General features: G+C 43.5%; 1 protein-coding gene across 1 annotated transcript in view; it reads right to left on the bottom strand.

Moving 5' to 3' along the window:
• Positions 1-7,056: 7,056 nt before the first annotated feature.
• zswim5 (zinc finger, SWIM-type containing 5) overlaps positions 7,057-26,331 on the bottom strand; it is a 67,080-nt gene continuing 47,805 nt past the window's right edge. Inside the window, exons 3-16 of the mRNA XM_030074401.1 lie at positions 26,038-26,206; positions 24,375-24,523; positions 23,833-23,983; positions 22,355-22,531; positions 21,758-21,934; positions 20,200-20,346; positions 19,515-19,652; positions 16,401-16,552; positions 15,688-15,790; positions 15,221-15,356; positions 14,120-14,277; positions 13,273-13,436; positions 12,386-12,467; positions 7,057-11,882 (exon numbers count right to left, since the gene is read on the bottom strand). Coding sequence (XP_029930261.1) covers positions 11,020-11,882; positions 12,386-12,467; positions 13,273-13,436; positions 14,120-14,277; positions 15,221-15,356; positions 15,688-15,790; positions 16,401-16,552; positions 19,515-19,652; positions 20,200-20,346; positions 21,758-21,934; positions 22,355-22,531; positions 23,833-23,983; positions 24,375-24,523; positions 26,038-26,206 — 2,766 coding nt within the window. The 3' untranslated portion in view covers positions 7,057-11,019. The remainder of the gene's footprint in view (positions 11,883-12,385; positions 12,468-13,272; positions 13,437-14,119; positions 14,278-15,220; positions 15,357-15,687; positions 15,791-16,400; positions 16,553-19,514; positions 19,653-20,199; positions 20,347-21,757; positions 21,935-22,354; positions 22,532-23,832; positions 23,984-24,374; positions 24,524-26,037; positions 26,207-26,331) is intronic.

Raw genomic sequence — 26,331 nt, 5'->3', positions numbered from 1 at the left:
GAGAGAGAGAGAGAGAGAGAGAGAGAGAGAGAGAAAAGGTGGCAACAATGAATCTCTGCTCTTTAGAAATGTAGATCAATGTCTCCTTAAAATGCGTTGGCAGGAGAATAATGTGTGTGTATGTGTGTGTATGTGTGTGTGTGTGTGTATGTGTGTGTGAGTGCATGCGCACTAAGTACACAGAGTAATTTCATTGTGTGTGCACATGAGTATTTTTGTCTGTTTGTCTGTGCTTTTATGTGCTTATACTGTGCACACGTACATTGAACAGCTATATATGTGTGTGTGTGTGTGTGTGTGTGTGTGTGTACTTGTGGGAGGTCCAGGCTCCATCTCTCACCAAATCAGCAGGCCTGAAAATCCAATCTGCCTGGAGAGACAGCAGGCTGTACATCATCTGCCATGGACGGACACTATCAGCGCTTTATCAGTGACCACACACACACACACACACACACACACACACACACACACACAAGCATTATCTATCAATGACCACATGCATGAATAAGCACAGGCACGCACACACACACACACACACACACACACACACAGTGACAGAGACTGATAGGCATTATTACCATAGTGGTTATGGAGGGAAGTGGGGAGAGCAGCTTGAACTCTGGGTTTAGTCTACAGGCCTTGTGAAGCTTTACTCTAATGCAGATGCCGACAGCTGTGACCATCAGTCTCTCTCTACTGCTGGTCTCCATCCCTGCAGAAGGCGAGCTCCTCCATCACAACATCCTCCTCTACATTGCAATGCATCATCATCATCAGCATCACCCAAAACAAAACAGTTTCCTGCCTTGGGTTGAAAATATCGATGGTACGGATGGAAGAACTCTGAAGCTGCTCAGGGAGATTTTTATGAAGAGGTTGGTGCCTTAGTGAAAATGAGCATCCCTGCACTCGCTAACCTGGCTTGCTAATCCTCTCAGCCTACAAAAGCCTTCAAGGTGGTTGTCTGCTGCGTCTAGGCGGTCCTCCAGGATTTATGCAATGGCTGCATCCAATCAGAGAGGCAGCCACCTGCAGACCCAGAAATACAAAGACTCTGGTATGCTGGAAGTAAACGGGAAAAAAAGGGAGGAAAATCAGCTAATGAACACATTCTGTTTAGGACATGTAATGATTTTACACATCTTGTTATTCATATGACTGTTGAGTGGCACATAACAAGAATGATATTTGCATTGGATACCCATTTTCAGATCGTCTATGTGCATTATGTCATGCCCTAAACCATAAAAAGATAATAAGTAAATAATGGTAAAACCTTTAAATAGGGAGAGTTAATTCGTTTAGGGAACAATGCACATTGAAAACAAAATTTTTTAGCCCATACTATTTTTGTAGCCCTACAGGTCAGACTAATGTTTAATGTCCAACTGGCAGGTTCACAAACTACAGCACTGTAGACATCAGTTGGAATGGATTTGTCAAATTTAATTGAATAAGGCACAAATCTACACAAAAAATGGCTTGGCGAGCTCAGTGTTGGTGTTAATGTAACAGCAATGCCACTGGAAAACAGTCACCATCACAAGAGTTTGTGGAGGATTTTTCTGTAAAATGGGTCAGGCTTTACCAGCTGACACTGGTTAATTTGGTTAGCTTGACTTAGGCAACTACTTAGTGTAGCCATCGGTTGCAAGTTGCTACCACATGATGCAAGTGCAACCGTTTAACTTTTTTTTTCCATGCATGACAAATGCAAAAGTCCTACTGGGACCTAAGCTCATGAAAAACATTTAGGGCCGCTGTAAGACAGGACTTTGTTGGTATTCATGTTTATCAGTTGTGGATATGATTGAACTTGAGTACAGCACGTATTTTCCTTAGTTTGCTCTGGTTTCTCCAAAACCATCTACTAATTGACAGGAAATGATGCAGCAGTTGGAAAGCTCATCCAAAAACACTGCTTTGCCCAGTTTGTGTCAGACAGGACAAAACAAACTTGTATATGTTAGTTGGGCTGAGCTAAACTGATGGAAATACGAGGCTGCATTTTCCCAAATGATTTGTATTATATAAAACCCTATCTCTCCTATCATGTCCCATCATCACTCATAATGAGTGTGAGGCTGGAACAAAGCTAAAAGATTTTCATCTCTGTTCAAAGAACATTTTGACAGCTCATCGAAATATAAAGAATGGGCAGTCTTTATTTTTAACTCTCATTTAAATATTAGAGGGCAATTGCTGTCGGATGGAGTGCGGCATATCCATCACTAAATAAAGCACAATATTAACTGGTCAGAGGTCCACCATCTATCACTTACTGATGATGTTGAATGAATCCATCATTGGCAAGAAGAGCACAATCTATCACTTGTTGAGAGTGCACAACTTCTCAACACTGGATGATAACAGTTAAAATCCATCAGTGGTGGGCAGAGCTCAGCGCCTTTCAGTGATTCACTGAGTGCACCAACTATTGCAGCATCCGTTACTGGTTAACAGAGGACAACATGCAAACCGGTTGATAGTGAGCTGCATTCATCACTGGCTGATAGACAGCAAACTCCCATACTATTCGTTAAACCACAAACTCCATCAGTGGTATAGCAGTGAAGCATCCCCTAATGGCTGCAGCAGTCATCAGGGGCTGAAAGAGTACAGCACCCATTACCAGATGATAAAATGAAGCATCCTTTTCTAGAGGATAGAGCACAGCGTTTATTACCGGCTGCAAAGAGTTTAGGATCAATTTCTAGAGGATAGAGCAAACGATTCATCACCAGCTGATAGAGTTCAGGATGCATTGCCAGAGGATGGAGCGCAGCATTCATCACTGATTGATAGAGTTCAGGATCCATTGCTAGAGAATCCTGAGGAAAAGTATTCCTTTAGTGGTTGATTGGGTGCAGCATACACTGCTTTAGGGCAAAATCCCTCACTGGTTGATATGGGTTTAGTTTTTACCGGTGTCATCTTCATTATTTTTCATCAGCATGCCTGAGCCTGTTTCTCCCACTGTCATTTTGGAAGGACTTGCTGATGTCTTCTCACCACTCTTGGGTCTCTGCCTGGATGCCTGGATTTGTCACGTTGTTTGTGTCTGTGGCTGTTACTGCCGTTTGGTTCTCACGTTTACCGCCTTCTCTTGATGTTTGCACCACGGTCTCGTCCGTCGTTTGAGTCCACGCTAGCCTGATTTTGTGGCTGTCTCTTGATGTAGAAGAGAACAATGAATCAAACTGTATGCTGTACATGGCTAAGTCCACCGCTTGGGCTTCAGAACTGCAGATGTGGCGATGATGTTTGCCGTGGCATGCAGAAAGTACGGCTACAGTCCTCGGAATGGACATGACTACAAGTAGGGAGAGCTCTACAATGGAAACAAAAGTAGAGACAAAGTGGTTTCAGGGGTGTTGTTGTGGCTAGGAAAGGATCACTCAGAAGGGCCTCAGAATAAACCAGTGGAGGAAGAGGTGCTTGAGAGAGGGAGCCCAGGGAGCCTGCATTGACCAGTATGTCCTAAGAAGGTAGTTCAAATCTGTCAGATGGAGTCCAGCAGCTGGTAACGAACCAAGGTTCACAGGATGTCAGTATCCCTGTCCCAGAGGAGGCAGATGATAGCGCTGAAACTCCAAGGCCAGGGGAGAATAGAAATGAGGGATCATTGATAGACTTACAGGAAGAAATCCCAAACAGTTGAGGCAGATGGCTGCCCACCCAGAGCCGGGTTCTGCTTGAGGTTTTTCCCCTCACCACTGTCGCCATGTGCTTGTTCATAGAGGAGATTTTGATTCATGGGATGAGCCAAAATCTGTTAGGTTGCTGTAAACCACCTTGAGATAACTTCTGTTATGATTTGATGCTATACCAATAAAAGTGAAAAATGTATTGAACTGAGAAGCTAAGGAGTATTATTTATGATCATAGGGGTAGAAATGTTTGGTATTTACAAGAAAAGGAGGAAAGCAGTTAGGTCTCTCAACAAGAGGAAATTATTTGGCAAGAAGAGAGGCAGTGGAGAAAGACTAGCAATAATGAGAGAGATGGTATCAGCATCCCGCAAAAAGCACTAAGGAATTATTAAGCTAACATTTTATATATAAAGATCCATAGTTTGTGGTCAGTAAGGACAAGAATTGCATCTTGAAAGCAACAAGGCAGGAAAAAACAACAGAAAAAGTGGATACAGACATGGAGAGGAGCCGAGTTAGGGCTGTCCCCAGATGGCCCCACCACTGATAGAACAGGCCATAAAACAGATGCTAGCCCACCAATGTGGTGTGATGTGCGAAATGTGGTAAGGGCTTCATCAGCACCGGGGCGTAATGGTGCCCCTTACCGAGTAAATAAAATTGAAGCGGATTTATTGAGATTTCCATGGAGGAAGCAGCTCATTCCTAGCACACGGCATAGAGCTGGAGGAACTGTAACTCCAAGACAGGAACTCAACAAACAGTAATCAGCAGTGGCCTGCTGGTCCATGTCCTACAGTCGCTGCTGCTACGACCACTAATGATGCTGCTACTACAACTGAACACTGCGTTCTGTTTCCCTGAACTCAGACACAGACATCACCTCAAAACGCTGCCCTGCAGTGATTTGAAACTGAGCTTGCAGACCCGTGAAGTCTAACAGATTTCCTGCGGAAGTGTTTTTAGACTTTCATTAGCGCTAAGAGCATCCACAGCCTGCATGCTATTACAGAAGATTCAGATAATATGGTCCAGTGATGCTCTGGGTCTATTTCTCATAGGTGAACTGGTGTGTTGTATCTTATACAAAACACACAGGACCTCACAAACCAGCACTGAAATCATAGTTGGTCGAATTTTATTGCTAGAATTTAGAACCAATAAGAACACACATTTATACATATATATATTTATATTGTGCATCAGCTGTACAGCTACTGTGCTAATGCTGATGTCTGACACTTTTGGAAGGGCAGTGACTAAATGTACACACACAGACACACACACACATACACACACACTCACTGGACTAATGTGTTGCAGCATGGTAACACAACGAGGACCAGCTTGTCAGGGTAGTGTAACCACAGGTACAATCCTCCATGGAGCCATACAAACTGTGTGTATGTGTGTGTGCGCGCGTGCATGTGTGTGTGTGTGTGTGGGAGGGAGAAAGAGACAGACACAGTGCAAGCCCTGAGAGAGAAAGATTGAACATATAGCAATCACTTCTCCATCTATCTGTCTAGATAATTAATATAAATCAGCTCATTTACCATCAGCCAATCAATCTACATTTCCACACACACACACACACACTACCTCCCAAACACACTTTTAGCGCTTCTTGATGGCCTGATTGTCTAGTTATATGGCTCTGCAGAAATCTCTAATGAATGAGAATGAAGCAGTGATGGAGGGATAGGAGGAGTGAAAAATATTCTGATTAGTAACAAATGAGTAAAAGATTGATGGAGCTGCATGTGATTCATTTATCGCCACTGCTGGGTGGTTGGATAGGTGAAAAATGGGATTTTATCACACAAGCTTGAAGGATACAGGTTTTTTTTTTTTTTTTTTTGCAAAATATCTACTTGCTTGATATATGAATTGATGATAAAGTACCCCAAATTACCCAACGGTGCCTCAAACTAGTCCAAATCATTGATTTACAACTAAGTGCCTCAATCATACATCAAAATATATCACAAAGTAAAGTGCCCCATATCTCAAAATATTCTCCTCAGTACAAAGTGGTCCAAAGTGCATACTCCATTTTTAGAAAACATCAACATCTTTGAACCACGTGTTGTGCAAGACCATCAGCTGTTTCAGTGGGTCCTGCTACAGTACCGCAGATTGTACCCTGAGGTACCCCCAAAACATACCCTAATGCACCCCAAGTTACCTCAAAGTACTTCAAAGTATCCCAAAATATACAGTATTGCAGCTGTTTTCAAACTGGGATCCAGCGAGCACCAGGGGTCCTACAGAAGGTTACAGCAAGCAAAAGTAGAAATTATTTTTTTTTGACAGTTTCTAGTTAGAACAAGCGGTTAAACAATATAGACACCAGTTTTCATTTGTTTTGTAATTTATAGAGATCCTAGATTGATTATAGCTTGGCTGTACCAACTTTTGTTTTCTCCAAACCTAACAATAAAACATTTCTCAACAAGGATTCCACTGGACAAAATCCTCTTCAATGGGGTTCCACTGTGTGTTTATGTTTTTAGGTCCCTGCCCTACTGTATGGCAAAGTACACCAAAGCCTCCAAAACAACGCCCTGAGGTAGGCCAGACTACCTGAAGGTGGTGCAAACTGCCCCAAACAATACCTCAGTGCACTCCAAAACATGCCCAGAGTGCTCCAAAGTACCCCAGAGCACAAATGACAAGCATGCCTTATTTTTGAGATGGGAAAAAAAAAACGCAGCTTTCTACATGATCATGGCCGAAAAGCTAAAAGTACCCTAAAGTACAGCCGAGTCTGCGTGTTAACCTCATTATCATTGCATCCTTTCAAACTCAAAGTGCTTGACTGCACAACAAAAATGACTTTTGGTGCTCGCTGCAATTCTTAGCAGGCTGCACAAGGGAGTCATAGTAACAGTTCTTCTTCCTGATTTAAATGTGCAGTTGCTCAGCCTGCGTCCTGGGGCACCTCGGGGTGTTCAGTAGGGCCCCTTTTCCAGTATTTAATATACAATCTTTCTTCTGAGATTTTGCTAATCTGTCTCATACAAACCACCAAACACAAGTGTTGTTTAAGTATTAATGCACTCATTAGCAGGTCTAATAAATACAGCACACAAAGAGATGAAATGGGTACTAATCTTATGAGCACACAAGGGTAAAATTAATTCAAATGCTCTTTTTGCTAAATTTGATTGTATTCCTTTGGGTCCTTTGACAACAGAGATTAAGAATCTTAGTGTTACCTACCAAATGCCCAAGACAGAAAGAGGTGTGTGTGTGTGTTTAATAGCAACTTGGACATGTGGGAAATTAAACTGCTTATATAAATAATTGCACTAATAGGCCTTCTGGAGGTCAGCATGCCACAAACTGGAAACCACTGCAGCACCTTGTGTAAATGGAACTACTAAGCAGACGCAGGCGTGTTTCACACTTTATTCATAGAAAAGCACTGAGATTCCAACACAAATCAATATAAAATGGTAGTAGCGTTACATAAATAGTAATAAATTCTCGCTTTATAGACAGTAGCTCAAGAAGTCGCACAAAAAATTACAAATAAAAAACAAAAACAAAAAGTGTTGATGATGAGCTATCATACTTCTGTGGCAACAAATACTGGAAATACCTTTTCATAATCAGTAGCACAAAGAGGCGACAAACACTTTCAATTTTCCCTTAAGTTAGAAAGAATAAAAAATTGAAAAGGAAATCAAAATGAGAAACAGTAGGTGAACTAGTGAACAATCTACCAGCAAATATGACTCTCTCCTTCTAAGAAACAAATGCCAAAAAAAAAAGAAAGACAGGAATGGGTGGATACAGGTAACAGAAAGCAAGAGATAAGAAAAAGGGAGAAGAAGATCTCGTCAGAAGGGGAGTTTGTTGCTGCAATGCTGTCAGATTAACAAAACGTCACATCCAGGCAGCCGTCTGTACCTTCCAGCTGAAGCAGTGCGTAAAACAATGACTCATTAAGGAAAAAAAAAACAAAAAACAATAATAATAATGTGTTTTACCCTCATTAGCAAATCAGCCATATCACATTCAAGTCGCGCCCTACAGGTTGGTTCAGCTCTGCTCGTCCTGTGAAAACCTCGCGACTCTTTTTGTGTCGCCGAGGTGAGGAAAATTTATCACGACACTGTAAAACATGAGAAAAGCATGACATCTGTCCGTTTTTCGTGAAGTCACAAGGCTGATATTTTGGAGATACGAGGTTCCTGCAGGGCACTGAGGATATGGGAATGCAGGAGCAGAGAAAGGGGGGGGCTGCACTGGAAGGTGGTCGCTGACAGACAGACTGGTCAGACTGGTACATCGCATGATGTTAGGATGTGAGGAGAAATGATGCGATGGACAACAAAAAAAAAAAAAAAAAAATGAAAGAGAAATGAGCACAAGAGAGAGAGAATGTGAACCCGGCTGGATTTTTTTAGGCTAAAGGGAATCAAGAGAAAGCAAGTGGATGGGGGGTTGGAAACTGAAAACACAAACCATCGGGCAACAGGAACGAACACGAGCTCCTCCTTCAACTTTTGTTCACGTGTTGCCGTTTCTAAGTTCCTGACCCTCCGTTTATTGTTGTTCTCTCTCTCAGCAGTGCCGTGACACAACACATTTTGACTCTGAGAAGAAGACACTAAAGGCTTGAGTCCTGATTAAGAAGAACAGAAAGAAGTAAAGCAAAACAAAACTTTGTACAATGATCGGTCAAAAGGCATCTTCCACCGTTTTCAAACTTTTTTTTTTCGTTTTTTTTCCTCTTTTTTTTTTTTTCTACATGTTGCAGCGTGTGCAGGCTGGCTACTGCGCATTGTCCAAATACAAGCATGCTATGTCTCGTCTTTGTCTGTCCCCTTCTTAAATAGTGGTTCCGCCCCCTTTCTTTAGTTCCTCCCTTCTAGGTGTGGGTTTAGGTGGGGGGATCTTTAAGAGGCGACACGACCATCAAGTGGTTCTGCATAGTCAGGTTTTTGTATCCGTTTACAAATGAATGCCTTCCTTATTTTTCTCAAGTCCAAATAACATGCTTCCTTTTAGAAAACATTTTTTTTTTTTTTATCTTTTGCAAAACTGAAATCACAAAAAAAACATACAAATAATAATAGGTTTAATAGCAAAAAACAAACTGAAAGAAATGTACACAGGAGCACCTGAGAAATGCCTTGAAGTCTTTGCTCTTACAAAAAAACGGCGTCACGTTCCCCGCCCGAAACACAATTCAAGTACACCCCCTGCCCAAAACCAAAAAAAAAAAAAAAAAAAAAGAAATACAAAGAAAAACAAAAACAAAACATACTTATCATAAATAATTATAACTTTACAATTTTCTGAATTGACACTTTAATATTTACAATATCTTAAATGCTTAATGCTACTACTTTTTTTTTTGTTTCTTTAAGTGATTTCCCTGAGAACTGAGTTTAGCCTCTCTTTTTTATTTTCGTCTTTCTTTTGCTCGGTTTTCCTTTTCTCGTTCTTCTATCTGGTGTTTCTTCAGATCAAAAAAGGCCCAGAGTTGTGACTGACTACCCGGCGTGGGTGAAGGTAGCTCTCATGGAATGTAAAAGCAGACGTGAAAATGTTTCCCCCCAGTCAAGAGCCTCCTTTAGATTTTCCTTCTGGCAAAACTGAACCGCCATCGACGGGCTGACTCATATCCACTGTATCTTAAATATAGTCCTGTTCCGTTTTGTGTGTGTGTGTGTGTGTGTGTGTGTGTGTGTGTGTCTGCGATTCCTACTCAGTCATACAAAGTCTCTAAAACGATCAATAAATAAATGCTGAAGCAGGCAGGAACGTACTGAGGAGGTATATGTGTGAAGTGCTTGTACGATGACATTTTGTCCTACCACTAAAGATTCAAGCTCTTGCTGCACTGTATACTGCCATTATCCAAAAAAAAAACACTTTGCCACTGGGTTAAGAAGAGGGAGGACAGGCCTGGGAGCGTCCTCCGGAGACAGGAAAACAAAACATCCTGCACCAAGGCATGTGGTCTTAAGAGTATGCGTGATTAATATGTATTTATCCATAAAATATACAGTATTTGTTGTTGGTTTTGTACTGTGTATCTGTAACCCTTGGAGTAAGACAAGGCCACTCAAATTCACAGTCCATAATCATCAGAACCAGTAGCATACACGGGTAGGGAGCTAAAACACCCTCGGCTGTTTTAGCTACAGGCAGAGCCGACGGCGAGACAGGAGTTGTAGCACTGAAATCAGCGAGAGTTCCCAAAGCGTCCGGACAAAACAGAGGAAATGAACTCTGCCGGGCAACAAAAACGTAAGCAGACACTTGGCTAATATTGCTTATTAAGTCTTGATCTAGCAAGTGAATCACCGTGTTTTTTTTTTTCTTTTTTCTTCTTTTTCTTAGATTAGAAGGTTTTGGCCACAAGTAGCTAGACAGCAGTGCAGTGGTATCTCCGAAGATGGGAGTGCTGTGACCCCATCGCTCATCACAGTTGTGTTTTGTCAATGTTAATAAGCTTACAGGAGGACGTACGAGATATATCGACATATATATATTTATATGTGCACGTATAGCCTCAAACTACTCTACCTTAGCGACGGCGGCCTGAAGAATGTCCCTCTCGGGCCTCTGTATTTGAAGACATGCACTCTGTTCTTTTTGAAGATATACTTTACAAGGAAACACGCTCGACCGACGGGTCCGGAGGACAGGAGCTAGTTCAGAGTGGCTTTAGTCAAGTCTAGAAACCTGTGTGTTGGTTGGTAGTGCCTCCTCTACTCTACGATGCCCTGAACGAAACAAGAGGCCGTTTCTGATAGAGAAGTTAAAGCTGACAAATAATACAGTCGAGGTATGACATTAACACTATGTGTGTTTTCGACCTCAGTGTTTTTTTTTTTTGTTTTTTTTTTTTGGAATGACATGTTTTTTCCCGCCGTGAAAACCACCTCTGAAAACATCCCCTGGCTCAGAGTAAGTACCCCGTACAACAAATTCATTTGGTTCTTATATCGTCATGTGACACCTCCAAAGTTTCTCTCTCTTTTTTTTTTTTTCCCATCGCGATCCTTTAATGTTTTTTTATACTAGACTCGACATTAGTTGGGGCGGGAGCAAACGCTTTGTTTTTGTTGTTTCTTTGAAATAGCAAGCCGTTTCCCCCGTTTTTGCAGTCTTAAAGAAGTAGAGCAATGTACTGTGAACACTTCCTGGTTCACATTCAAAAAAAAACAAAACAAAACAACAAAACAGGACAAAAACTTAAGACTCAGTCGACAAATGGCTCGACATAAGTAAAAATACACGAAATCCAAAAAACCTTAAATAGAAACAAATAAGTCAAACTAGTTCCCTAGAAGAAGGTCCCTGTGAGGGAGGGTAAGGTCAGAGGAAGGGCAAGGTGTCAGCCGAAGCGCTCCCTCACCAACATCATCAGTTTCTTCTTGCCCTTGTAGATCTGTTTAAGGTTGTCTATGAACTGGGCGAACTGAATGTGCCCATCCTGTGCCAGCAGGAACGTCTCCCGGGCTTTGCTCAGGAACTCGATGAACTCTCCGTAGTGCCGCGGGCTGATGTGCGTCAGCCGAGAGTGCGTGGTGTTGATGTACGCCGAGATCGTGGCGTCCAGCAGCTGCCGCAGGGGCGCTTTGTCCGTCGACATCAGCTTCCCAGAGTTCCTTCTCCCGGGAATGCCTGCGAGGCCCGGCGCCGTCATGGTGCACCGCCGGAGGATGTCAGACAGCACGGTGGCGCAGTGCACGCTCTTCACCACTAGGGGAATAATGGCTGCCAGCTCGTTTTTGCCCAGGGAGTGGCTGAGCGCGCAGGCCCAGAGCACGTCGTTAATAGCTGGGTGGGTGTCCTGGTTATATGCCAGGTTCAGGTGGGTCATGGCGAGGGACGCCAACTTAAACGACCGCAGCGGGTATCCTCGGTGTTCCATGTACCTCGCGATGGTGAACAGCTGCGAGTAGGTCATTCCCGTCGACGCGGCGTCGATCACGATCTGGTAGGCCGTCTCAAAGGCGATGTGGTCCTTCTCGCAGAGCGTGAGGGCCGACAGGGCGCAGTTCTGGGGGTCCTTCATGGCGCACTGCAGGGCAAGCGTCCGGGCACAGCTGGCCAGCTCCTCGCGCTGCGGGTAGTCGAGGCTGAGGCGCAGAATGGTGTTGTGGGACATGACGGTGGCCGCCACGATGCTGGTGGCCTCGGTCGGAGTGAAGAGGGTGTACCAGCTCTGTAAAATACTCACCAGTGCTCGCAGACCTGAGGATGAGAGGCAAGATGAGAGTTTAATCATCTGTTGTGGTCAAAACATAAACTTGGCGGTGTGACTTTACAGAGAAATGAGAGCAGACAGGAGAAGAAAAGAAAAGAAACGAGAAGAGAGGAGAAGGAAGGAAAATATGTCTATTTTGTGCTTTCTTCTCCAGTGTTTTTGGTTTGACATTTTGCCTTCAATAACACGCACAGGGGGCATTAATTCCCTTTGGCCGTGATCGCAGTGTCACATCGGTAATTAGCCAAAACCATAGCACTAGATACTATTAAGCAACGTCAAAATGAAACAGTGTTGAAACCCCCGTGTCACTATAGTGTTGAGTAATACACACAGTATCTCAAAATCAGCCCTTAAATGATATTAAAATGCAACAAAGCAGACCAAACAGAATATCTTAATACTCTGTGGAGAGACGAAACGGCCCACGGGCCCAATTTAGCTGAGTCGCTCTTTGTCGTTGTGACAAAACAGAAAAGGCGTTACATACCGACTTCGGTGGCACAGGTAACCAGCCAGCGCACCATCTCTCTCCTTCTCCAGTTGAGCGTGGACAGAGTCATCCTCATTACCTGTAGACACACAAGCAGAGGAAGATGTTTAGCACCTTGATGCAGCGGCGGCGGCGGCAGAGGAGCTGTGTACACGGTGGGTGCAACCATGATTAGGATGAGCAGGTGGGAAAATGAATGAGTATGACTAACTTTGCGAGAGGTGAATGAAAACTGAAGAAGCTCACTGGATCAGGAGAAATCCTTGGCTTTTTTTGTAAACCTGCTTGTTTATCAGTTTGTGGTCCAGTGCATTAATAATAAAATTACTTACAGCCTTTAACAAAAGAGGAAATATGGAATGTATAACACAGCACTAACGTGTTTCCAGCGATGACGTGTGTGTCTAAAATCTGTTCAGCATTATTCAAATGACATATTGACTGTCTGTGTATATTGTGACTCCCCCCTTTTCAGTGTTTAAATCGTAATTAGACTGATTAATCACTCAGATGACACCTCAAGTGCCAAGACAAAGTGCTGGGTAGACCCTCAGTGACACCGCTGCCTCCATGACTTGCACTGTTTTGTGTATTTCCTGGGCCTGAAAAGGCTTAATTATGTGGTTTCGTTTCCTCAACAACAGCAAGGCACTGTGTGATGTTTTCTCTGTTAATTTGCACTGAGGTTGTGAGGACTCACAAAAATTATAAGTTGCAGAAAACGGTTGCCATGTTTTGCTTGGTAACAAGTGCCCTGATTCCTTGCGGTGTGATGATTTATGAAAACTGTGGCTGCACTGTATGAAATCAGCTCCAGCATGCTTACATTATCCCCTCCCTCCCTCCCTCCCTCTCTCTCTCTCTCTCTCACCCACACACAGTACCTGCAGTCCTAGTTCCAGTGCCACGTTGAGCAGGGTTATATCGGGAGGGCTGTCTGCGGGTGTGGCGATCTTAAAGGCATCCTGGGCCAGCTTGAAGATGAGGGAGGAAGAGTGGATGTTTTTCTGGATGGCCTCCAGCACCGTGCGCAACCTTAACATGTCACCTTGGGAGGGAAGAGAGAGTGCAAACTAAGGCTCTGCTCAAAATTCACACTTTCCACCTCTCAGCTTAACAATGCAATACCATTTAACCAGCAGCTTATTTCTCCATGACGGTTGTTTTTTTAGGTATTCCACCCTTAACGTCACAGGCGCCTGATTAGTACATGTACAATGACAACAGAGGACTTATTTTTCTGTGATTATGAGTACAATTGTGGCACATAGGGACAAGAGGCAGCCAAGCCTTCAAATCCCAACAATCACAGTCATGAGCATCATTAATGGCTTACAAATAATAATTACCTCAGCATGTGTACCATGTATACAGTTTTCTTCAAAGCAGTGGACATATAATAATATAATAATGCAAACACAGGAGAAAGTACGGAAAATTGCCAGGCAGCTCTCAGGTTACTGCAAATAATGGTCCATATATTTCTTTTGTGAAAATGTGAAAACTTTTAACTTATTTTCTAAAAAAAAAAAAAAAAAAAAAGAAAAATTTATATTCTGGCTATATGTGCTATACTTAAGCAAAGGAGACTGTGTGTGTATATTTGCCTTGTTTTGATGCTTATGTATGTGTGTGCTTCTGTATGCCTAAACAAAGCTGTCTTGTTAGCTGTACTGTTTTGAATGGTGTGCATGGATATGTGTATTTGTGTGTGTGTGTGTGTTGTGGTACCTTTAGCTGCAGTGAGCATGGTAGAGGCCAGCTCACACTGCTGTGACTCCAGGTGTCCCAGTGTGAACCAGCGGGGGTATCTGCTGGGAACGATGGAGATGCCGTGGTGAGGGTGGCCCACGTCCCCGGAGCCCGCGGACGACTCCAGCACCGGCAGCCTGACGTTAAAGGACAATGTCAATTCACTGCTAGTCATCTTGCTCACTGTGTTTCATCAAGTTAAATCCAAGACTCTGCAGACCTTTAAGTGCCAATGTAAATGAAAACAGAGACCCATTTGGCAATAATAATGGCACAACAATGGCTGATAAAAACATGGTATACATAAAGGTGAGCTTGTTTTTTAGATGCCGATAAATCCCTATTTAAAGTTGCTAATAAGTAAAGTAATATTATTATTGAAGGTGTTACATGTAGCATGTCAACGTAAATCAATCATTTCTATATGATTTTATATACATTAGAATAAGGGATCAGCCAGACAAATGAAATGGCTCAGTGTCCTGTAGCATCTGCTGTGTGTGAAATTAGAACATGGAAGTAAAGGCCTGACGTGGAAGTACAAGAAGTACAAGTACAGAAGGTGGCCTCATAATCTCATAATCATAATCAGCCCATAGAAAACACATTAGCTCAATCCATTTTTTACAGATATAAAATCTGTCTGGCCACCCCCTAACTTCTGTAAACAAATGACACCATCACCAAGAGGACTGGCGGAGCTTATGCTGCATTTCACACTGTGTCATTGGGTCACACTGAGGAGAAAATCTGGACAAATTCTGGCACACAAAGATCACTTTTTCACACAAAACAGGAGGTTCATCCAGTTCCTAGTTCATCTGGTGCTACAGTTTTCCACGTTTCTGGCAATAAATGACAGAGCAAAAGAAAAACCCCAAGAGAAAACCTTTGATCGAACAGGCAAAGATTCTCTCTGCAATAGGAAGCACCGATTATTCCATCGTGGTCTCATCTCTTTACAGTAACTGCACAGTGATTAATACGTTAAATTAATCAGACAGTGACACTGATCTTTCAAAATGCTACACACGGCATCTGTGATTCATTTCTCTAATTGAAGTGAATAAGGAAGCTGACCTCATGGCGCGGAGTGCCACTTTGTATGCCAGGTCGGCATCGTGTGGCAGCAGGGCAGAGAAGAGGTACTTGGCGAAGGTGTGCATGGGGACGCTCTCCCTGTGGATGACCTCGCCCAGGCCGCTGAACGGACCAGCTAGACAGAGAACAGCACAGGAAGGTTAATGTGAATCTTGTCTTTTTTTCTGAGGAAAGTGTGGCAGTGTGAATGAAAGGAAGAGAGGGGAGGGGGAGGAGAGAGAGCCTTCTTCAAGCCAGAGCCAGTCTTCAGCTTCAACAGGTCACATGTACACCTGTTAGACTATATTCCCTGACTTTAAAAATCCTTTAATACAGAGAGCATCATTACTACTGGGAACTCCTGTTTTTATCTCATAACACATACACTGAGATGGCAAAGTGCCACCCCTTCTTGTAAAAAGTGCTCTGAGGAAACAACAAGGAAAGACAAAGTGCTGATGCGGTACCTTCTAGCAGCTGGATGGCCTGTTTCCGGAGTGTCTGAACAAGAAGGTCGTCCAGCTCCAGCTCCTGTAGCTTCGCCACGATCTGCTCCTCGTTACGACACACCTACACCATGTTCAAACAAATGTCATTCAGTGGGATCACGCAACACTACGTCGTCATGCTGGTTCATATGCACATCAAGATGATGACAGAAATAAGTTGTAAATGAGGACACGGGGGCATGGGCATTTCTGTAATAATGACAGTCTTAACACTGTCAAATTGCATCCATACAATCTAGAGAGGAGGAGAGAGAGACCATTTATACAGTTGTATAGCTCCAATTTTTTTTGGAAAATGAAATTATTACCAAGGTGTGGACCTCGGCGACCTCATAGCTGACAATTACTACACACAGATGTCTTAATAGTTGTTTTCAACCATGACACTGTCACACTTCATCATGTCGTATAGTACTTAATTTTCTACAGTTCATGTCTGTTCTTTAGTGAGGATAGTCTAATGGAGAAAAATATGTATGTAGAGACTGACTATGAATCTTGAAACTTTTTTTAAACAAAAGTCTTATGTTTTGTTTTGTTTTCTCTTTACCAAAGAACGACAACACTTACTCTGTCGTTTTATAACAAATGCTCACGGCTGAAAATCAGTACTTTTATATGACAGCAAACAGGCAGGACGCAGTCTGTACTTTATTTTACGGTTGCATTACCTTGTCCTGAGCGTACAGGCCCTCGGGCATCATCCTCTGCTGGCCCATACCCATCAGCGCCACCTCCAGGGCAAGAGCCAGGTACGACTCCCCTCCGTCCCCGCTGCCCCACACCGGGACGTGGTGGTAGACTGGAGGCCTGGGGTCACCTTCTGACAGAGGGATGGAAGAAGATGCAAAAGAAAGAAAGAAAGAAAGAAAGAAAGAAAGAAAGAAAGAAAGAAAGAAAAAGAAACTAGTTAGGATGTGTATTGTTCTCTGTGTGGAGGATTAATTCTGCTTCAATCACTTCCTTTATTAGTCTCTTCTCCAGTGGCCCCATGGGCAGTGAGGCCACCACAACGGAAACAAAGGAAATGGCAAAACAAAGAATCAAGAATCTGCTTAACTTAAAAGCACGATGACATTGATACTGTTTGCGGATGTGTTCAAGACCACCGAAAAAAGTGGGGGAAGTGTTTCAAAAAGCTGAAGGCCTGGAGCAAACGCAGCCTTGGCATGGCTCGCTCTATATATTAGATTAAAGCTGTGTGACATAACACACATGTGGCATACATGGGGCATTGTCATCGCTAATCTAAGATGGCCGCTTACGCGCCCCTACAATGCCTGAAAACTATAGGCCTAACCAAGAGCAGATGCCACAACCGTCTCTCTGTGCCCACTCGTTCTCCTGCTCTCTCTCTCTTACACACACACACACACACACACACATTTGAAAAAGAGAAAAACATTAACATCTGCTGACATGGACTGAGACCCCACCATTCTGCTTAAATCCCCCTGAGCGATAGATCCCTCCAATCCTATTTATTACAGGGCTCTGCATGTGTGTGTGTGTGTGTGTGTGTGTGTGTGTGTGTGTAGTGAGTGCGATTCAGGAATCTGGCTTTAGATATTCAACCTCAGTGATTACTTTTTTTTATTTTTTGGTCGAGTGCTTCATCATTGGCTGGTTTGAAAAGAACAGAGTGAGCAGTGTATTTTGATTGGTTGACCCACAGTTTAGGTCCGCCCCCCCTTGTGACAGATGTTCCCAGCTGTCTTCAAGAGCCAAAGAAAGAGCGGTGACCAGGCCACACACATACAGACTAACCACACCATTCTACCTTCAAATTCCCAAAACAACATATGACAATCATATGCTCTTTATCTCCAACTCACACTCATGCGCGCGCACACACACACACACACACACACACACAGACACACACAGACACACACACATACTCTCACCAATGACTGTGCCAGTGGTCAGCATTGTTTGGACTGACAATAGTTCCCTGTAGCCTTGTAACAATGGGAAAACCCAACCCCTATTCTGGTCTGTTGCAATGGTCACTGGGGCAAAAAGCCCCGGGCAGGGTGAGAAATGCAAATGGCGATAGAGTCTATACATGCCACACACACACACACACACACACACACACACACACAGAGCCGTGTGGTCTAAATGAGCAGGGTGTTGCAGCCCAATTCATTCATGCTCTGCTAGTTTATGGCTGTCTGCAGCACAATGGGGCTCGGTGTGGATATAAGACCATGGAGTCTGCCGTCTGGTGAGTCACTCTGGTTAGCCGTCTTACTGCCCCTGATCACCTCTGGTGTGGATTATACTGCATTAGCTATTAGCTGGTTGAATGTGAGAGGAATTGTACCGTCTTTACGGCGAATAAGCTCTTTGATCTACTTGTTGTTGAGCGATGAGACGAGTGGCAGCAGCTTCACATCTCAGCGCTGACTATTTGTTTAGTTGTGGTGCACTGTGAGGCTTTGGTTTGCCTGGCTGGCTAAGAGGACTGTTTATCGTCTCCACAGCATGCTAAATAGTGGACAGACAGAGGGTCAAACTATGATGGTGGCTGGTTTTTGATCTTAATATATTTACTATACCAACAATTTGCGTCTAACCTGAAAAGTCATCTCTTTTAAGTAATATTGTATGTCTCCTTTCATATCCTCATATCCTCCCTATTTGCTATAATTTCTTCTGTCTGGAAGTTTAAAAAAAAAAAATCCTTTCCATTTTCCCCTTCACCTCTTATTACGTCTCTCTATCATACTTAATGAGTGTGGAGCTGCAGCTCTGACCCGGCATTCCTTACTAATGGTTGCTTTTAATGTTAATGATCAAGGAATTATTATTCTAATGTTGCCCTCATTGCAAGTCAATCTGGGTAAAAGCAACAGTAAAATGTCTAAGACGTAAATGTTGAAAGAAACAATAAATTAAACAAAATGAAATGCTTAATTTCTTCCTCCGGATTGCGTATTTGCAGTATTGAGAAAGCCATATTGAAGGCCTTTTCAGCATTACCTGGAACTGAATTTAACAGTTAATAAACCAACACAACCAAGTTATTAAGCCAAAGCAAACACACAACGTGGGCAACAGCAGCCCATTGCTGTCTGCAACTTTAAGTGGGCAATATAGGGGAAAGGAAAGTCAGTATTATGGGGCATAATGTCCAGTTGTGTTTGGTGAAGCAGATATGATGGGGGATGAAAGCTAATCCTGCTCTGTGTTAATCCAACAGTGGGTATGCAGCCAAGGGAAACTTTAAGGCATTATGATACCTCTTAAGCCTTACATTTGTGTATTTATATGGACTTTTTACAGAACTGTGAATACCTTGCAGATGCTGTGATTACAAAAAATGTCCTACTGTGTTCCTACTGTGGCCTGATATAAATTCTTTAACTGTTCCATGACTTTGCATGAGTATTTCTAGGGCCTAAAATTTTTAACCTTCCAGTTTTGTTTTATTAAAGGGGCAAACAGTCTGGTTTCTACTACAGTTGCACTGTCTGTGGGGAAAAAACAAACCAAAAAAGATGACAACCACCAGTTGATTCAGTGTGCAAAAGGAATTGTAGTCCATTGTGCGACTTTCCTGTAAAAGCCAAATGAGCGGACAAATGGCACATTAGTGTTGACGCCTTCCTGATATTCCCTAACTTTTCCTGAGAATGCATCAAATCCCTCTTTGCCTTCTTTATCTGGAAAACATGACTCAAGATCTCACAATATTCCAGGAATTCCATGACCAGGTATAACGATGTTTAAAAAAAAAAAAATGTAGCCGCAACTCGGTCTTTCATTTTTTTCCGTACCTCCGGTGTCCATGCTGCTGTCGTCGTCCATGCGGCAGGTCTCGGTGAGCGTGGTGAACAAACAGCCGATGGGGTCTAAAGGATGGCCGACCCAGCCCTCCAGGTTGGTGGTGGACGTCACTCCCCTCTGGAGCAGCTCTGGAGGAAGGGGACACAACAAAATAAAAGTCAGCTCGTTTCCGCTGTAAAAACTCTGTAGATTAACACTGAACTCGGAATTCAGATAAATTTGGGCTTCCTGCTTGAAAAATGCAAAGGCACACGAGTTCGGTCGGAATTCCGAGTCAGAATTACAGAGAAGTAGAAAGAAGGGATAATGAGAAGGAAAGTAAGGAAAAAAGAAATTACTTTTTTGAAATTCATTCATTTGCACTGTATCTGTGGTTTAGATACTAATAACCATATAGACTACTAATGCAAAGTGCATGGTAGTATATGCGGATGCAGCGACCCCATTCCGACACACACACACACACACACACACACACACACACACACACACACACAGAAAGAAATAAGCAAGGGGGGAGAGGGATTTCAAGTAAAATTGCTGATTTTATATTTTGATGCTTTGGCAGGGTTTTTTTTTCATACTTTACTGCCAATAAAGCAGTGAACTGAATTGGGAAAGAGAAAGTAGATGAGCTGGGACTAGTGTGTGTGTGTGTGTGTGTGTGTGTGCTACCTTTCTTTTGGTGCTTGTAGATGTCCATCTGTCTCTGCTGTTGCAGGCGGAGCGTGTTGATGATGGCGACGGCCAGTCGCAGGGCTTCCCTGGAGTAGCCGTGAGAGCGCAGGGCGTCGACACGAGCGCATGCTGTCGGGACATGATCTGTGTGGACAACAGGGGAAAGACGGGGTCAGGACAAAACCAGAACATACACACATACCCACAGACACACAGACACACACAGACACACAAAACACTAAGAGATACACCAAGCACAGACACTAATTTTTCTTCCAAACTGTCTTACTCACTCTCTTGCTAGCAAACACACACACACACAGACATATACACCGTAGGAGACATGGATACAATTAGGAATGGGACGCGTGCGCACACACACACATACACACACACTGCAGTCTCAGCAGAAAGCCAGTGTGTTCTGATAGCTGGCTTAAGTTGCAGAATCTGACAGATCTTAGCTGGAAGCTGCTTACTGCAGATACTGGCCTCAATATCAGCAGAATTAGTGTGTGTCTCTGTGTGCGCCTGTGTGTGTGTGTGTGTGTTGGGCTTGCTTTCAGTGAAATTGGAGATTGTGTATATGTGGAACTGCTACAGAATCACTGACTCGCAGTGTGGAAAATGAAGTTTTCCTGTTTTTGCCTGTTGTAGGAGTGTGTGTGTGTGTGTGGGTGAGAATGTGTATCACCCACACACACCTGCATGTGTGTTCCCAGCTCACATGAATACGCTCTTTGACGAAATAAATAATAAAAAATGTGTGCACTCATACACCCAAATGTGCATGTGTGAGAAACACTGAGAGTTTCAAAGTAATAATTAATAATTAGTTACCAATCAAAAACTAAGCTGTATATTTGTTTTCACCCCCTACAAACATCAGACTGAAGGTGAATTACCCAAATTACTTAAACAGCGGACACAATTCCTAATTAATTTTCCTCATAATTACTCATCCTCTTCTCACACCTAATTAGAATTTCAGAGGGTGGAAATATTGCCACTATTTTGATTTTATAAGGGCTGCACACTATGGTAAAACAAACAAACAAACAAAAAAATCTGAATTGTGATTATTTTGACAGATATTGCGATTGAGATAACATTTGCAATTTAAAAATAAAACAGTAAAATGAGGATGATGTGAGTTTTTTTCTGGGGTCAGCACCAAACCACCATGTTTTTTTAAACATCTGGAGAATATGATATGTAGGCCACAGCATCTCTGTAAGCTTCACAAACTTCATTTATAATAATACACTGTTAATATTCAACCTTGCTGCAGTATTTGGATACTGCATTTCTCCATGTTGCAATTTCAATGACTTTCAATGACTTTCAATGACTGTGAGGCCCTAGTTTTGTTACGCAAAAGGATGACAAGAACACTGAACATGCTGATGACTGATCAAGGGAGAGGAAAAGGAGTTGTACTGACTTTTGAAGGGAGGAGTAGATGCCACTGCCATATCTGAGGAAAAAATATTACAAGTAGTGTCTTGACAAGTAGGGTCAACATATTTGTGTGTGTGCATGTGTCGGTCCTCACCTAGCCAGAGTGGCAGGCCCTGTGGGTTAAACAGCAGGCTCTCCCCCTCTCTCTGGTAGGAAGGAGACATGTAGTAGTCGCTGCTGATGATTCTCTGGAGGTGGCTGTCCTGCCAGTGGAGGTCGCAGGCCTCCATCGCCCTGCTGAACACCGTCCTCCTCGGCCTGGACAGAGAATCTGGCCAACAAAACATGCAGTGCAGAAGGTTAGTCATGCACAGAAAACATAAATAAATACATGGAGATGTATTCTATTTCTTGCTCCTGGAAACGGGAGTGTTCCAGTAGTCATAACTCTGTTGTTTGTGTTTACGCAGGCCTGAGTCTATGCTTGTAGACTGTGTGTGTGTGTGTGTGTGTGTGTATGTGTGTGTGTGTGTGTGTGTGTGTGTGTGTGTCTGGGGACAGCAAATCAGGAAGTGAAAAAATCAAAATACAGGAAATACACTTGGCATGTTGTTCAATCTTGTCTATCAAGGAACTGCAATTTGTGTTTCTATTTTAAATTGCGTGAACTGAAAGGGAATTGATTCCAACCATGGTATGCAAATTGAGTGTGTGTGTGTGTGTGTGTGTGTGTGTGTGTGTGTGTGCTGACCCTGTGCCAAGTTGCTCTGTGGCAGTGCGTTGGTGATGTTTGGCAGCTCGCTGCCGTAGTTGCCGTCCTCCAGCGGGCATACGTCCATGTCCCCCCACTTCTTCAGCTGCTTCAGCCAGCCGCTCTTCTCCTCGCTCTTACAGTGGGGGTTCAGCACCACGCACACCCACAATGCACCTGGGGATGTGACAGGTGTCAGAGGTGGGGAGATACGTGAAGTCAAGGTTTTTGTTAGACTGTCTAATTGTCTGAATGTTTTTTTCAGAGGCTTTTTATTGACCTAACTCATAAAAGGATTATGGAGGAGCCACTGAATCAGCCTCTCTTGACATTTACGGACATGAAAATGGTCCGTTGCACCCGAATCCGTTCTTAGATGCAAGGTAGAAATCTTCAAAACAAGTGTTAACACTTTCGAAGTATGCCAGTTTTCAATTCAAACACTTTATTGGCATTAAAGTTACAAGAACAATTTTGCCAACGCATCAGAGTTTAATTTGTTCAAATTTTCTCGAAAATTTTACGTTTCTCTCTCTCTTTCTGTCATGGCTATCAAAGTTAAACTACCTGGTATAGACAAAATCTGCTCTGTATTTCCTAAATAAATTAGGGGTTTCTGCAAGACTTGAGGACCATCTAGATAGACCATGGCACTTAAGTCATGTCTCCATTGGTTCCACCAGTCAACTATTATACTGTTAAATCACACCCTTTTCTTAATACTAGAAAGGCCAAAGTGCAGTCAGCTGACAGCTATTTTGACTTTTAGAATTGAAATATGTCAGCTTTCACAATGTGCCTCTGTGACATTTCCCAGACCCATTTTCTGCATAACACACAAAAGGAAATAGCAGCGATAATTACATTTATTACTTTCTATTGACAGCTTGTTGGCCTTTCTATTGTTGGTTTTACCTACAGTCACATGTCTGTATCCGTCAGAGAAATTACCAGCCAGCCCCATCGGACTGTGTGACTGGTTTTCCTCTGTATTCCTGTCTGCGTCTGAGTCATGATCTCTCCCTCTCTCCCAGGAAGTGTGCTCATCGACTCCCTAAATGCTGAGATCGATTGCAGCGAAGTTGAGCAGCTGTATTGATCCAAGGTCTTTGTCATTTGGTCTGTGTAGAGAGCGAGAGGAGACGCTCGGGCAGGGAGAGAGGCAACTGTCCGCCTGACCCAATAGCTTACTGCCTCAATGAACTCCTGTTTACCTGCCTGAAAACCTGACCAGGTGACTGCCTCTTTGTCTGACTAATGGACAAACTGGATGCTTTGGTCTTACAGGGTCATCGACTGACTTCAGCTGGCAAACAGCAGAGCCGGCTGATTGGCCAGCTGGGGGAAAAAAATTCACGAACAAAATCTTGCTTGAAAAAAAAAAAAAAAAAAAAAAAAAAAAGCATCTCACACCTAGTGGTAAGAAAATTAACACTGATAATCTTGTTTCCCCTCAGACATTTTTTCTGACTCCTCACCCAGTTCGTCCCAGAGCTGCCGACACTTGTCCGTCATGCCCGTGCCCTGCTGTCTCCACAGTGATAGGCGAGGATCGGCCATGAACTGCTCTGTTATGAGCGTCAACATCCGGGCACCGTTGGAGTCCCGCATTCGCAGCATCTCACGCACCTAGACAATCCCAGAGGATATATGTTAAGATACGGCGCGTGTGGTCACCTTTCTGTGTGGGATGAGCATGCAATCTGGGTGATGGGATTATATTCGGAGAAAAACAAAAAACCAAACGAATAGCTCTGTCTTTCCATGGCTGATAATTGTGAAAATGTATTAAGAAACCACAACATTTTTAAGAAGAATTTAAAGAATAAGACTGACTGTCTTCAAGGCCTTGGACAGCAGAATTTTTAGGACATCGGGAGCTACAGACACCCTGTTCCTTTTGTGCAATTTTGCTTTTATGTCCAAACAAAGATGCCTAAAAGGTCTCCAGCTCAGAGTAAGTGTACAGAGTCAGCGGTGGATCAGATATGCAGCAGGGATAGGGAATAATTGCCTGTACCTTAGCAAACATGGAGTTGAGTTGTTTCCCAGAGCCGTAGTATCCTCCCTGGGACAGAAACTGTTTGACTTGCTCTCTCACTTGGTCCTCGTCCAGATGCCAGCAGTTGTCATCGTCAATGCTGGCGCCTGCAGTTGGGTCTGGGGCACCTGGGAATACACACACACACACACACACACACAAACAAAACAAACACATATGTTAGACGACAGACATTCAACACACGACACGCAGGCACAAATGCATGCAGGTGGAAAGCTCACACACATGCATGAACAAGCACACAAAATAGCCGCATGCTTGTGTGTGCGGGATTGGAAGTGAACGCAGGACCACAGTTCACATCCAATGTTAAAACATCCTTTCCTCCACATCAAAGCGGGTGTAAACAGAGTGAGGAGTGTATATTCACCCAGTCACTCCGTTCCTTCCTGTTCTCGATTAGCACCCCCGTGAACACGTCCCGAACAAATAAACACATTGCGACCATGGGAAGTGGAGCTTATTTTTAGACAGATTCACCCTCAAACACAAAAAAAATCTTTCTAATCCAGATATTGTCAATGCTACTTCAAGCTCTATGCCCAAAGCTTCGTCTGGCCAACCTTGTCATAAAAAAGGCAGCCAAAAAAAAAATATTCCTTTTCCTTTCCGTATATTCTCCATTGTGGTTTTTTGTCCCACCGCTGGTGCTTGGCCTCAATTATTAATCCTCATGCCTATGTTTACTTTGCATTTAACTTTAACTACACCTGACTCAGGTGAATCTTGCACTGAGGGAACCTGAGGCCAGCTTCGTTTTCCTCCTCCCCGGCACGCTGTGCGTTTGACTAATACCACGGGGAAATGTAGGAACCCCTCAGATGGGGCAGAGCTGCTTTGATCTTGCAGGAAGTGAGCTGAGGAAAAGCCCGGAGATGTGATGCCAACTGGCTGCTATTGAACAACAGCAAACAACCACATTCCCCCATCAAAGCCTGGGTCGTGGACTGACTGAACTTCAACCCCCAAGATCCCCCTTGTCAAACACAGGCAGGAAACACAGCGCTGGACTTCCTGGACAGGGGAGATGGAGAGTCTCATCATTTCATTTCATCAGTCCTTTTTTTTTTTTTTTTTTTTTGTAAAAGAACGGGTGCTATTTTTTTAATTGTCTTTTCCCAAAGCAGGTATGTTGCCTTTCTCCTCCTCTCCTTTTTCATCTAATCTCATTCTCCTTTCATCTCCTTTCGGCCTCCTCTCTCCCATTTCCCAGTTGCCGCTTCTCTACTCTTCCTCTCTCATTATACCTTTCCTGCTCACTTGCCCCTCTACCTTCTCCTGCATTCATTTTCATCACGCTGCCTCTTTTTCTGTCCTTTCTGAAACATATTCATGCTACAGGAAAGTGGCACTGACTGGGGAGCGGGAGCAGCCGAATCAAATGCGTTGTTTCAAGACTGTGTGGCGTGATCTGGGCTTTGACGCGTGATGATCTGTAGGCTGGTATGCCAGATGTTGAAGTCTGACGCTTTCAAGTCTGGAGTGTTACAGCGGAGATATCGCTGCTGTGGGATGGACAGCACCTCTGCAGAGCCAGTGTTCCAGCAATTAAAGCACTGACTCACTTAAAGAATCCTTAAAGAATCCTTAAAGAATCGGTCGTGTGTCTCGGTCCTCTTACCGTGCACCTGGTTGATCTCCGAGTTGGAGGAGAGGATCTCATCGGCCAGTTTCTGAGCGGTGGGCAGCACCTCGGTGTGGTGGGCTGTTATCAGATACTGGACCAGCTTCTGCAGCTGATCTCTGTTCATCTGGAACAGAGTCTCGGAGATGGGCAACCGCAGTTTCACCTGCATCAAACACATGAATACTAATAGTTGGTATATGGTATCCTGAGGGTATACAGCATTCTTTGACGCCGGCCTGTGGGGTTTATTTTTGTCCTGATGCTGCTTTCTTTACAAGGTCTCCCTGA

Source organism: Myripristis murdjan, chromosome 17, assembly GCF_902150065.1.
Source record: "Myripristis murdjan chromosome 17, fMyrMur1.1, whole genome shotgun sequence".
Classification (NCBI taxonomy): Eukaryota; Metazoa; Chordata; class Actinopteri; order Holocentriformes; family Holocentridae; genus Myripristis; species Myripristis murdjan.
This window is presented reverse-complemented; position numbering and strand designations above follow the sequence as displayed.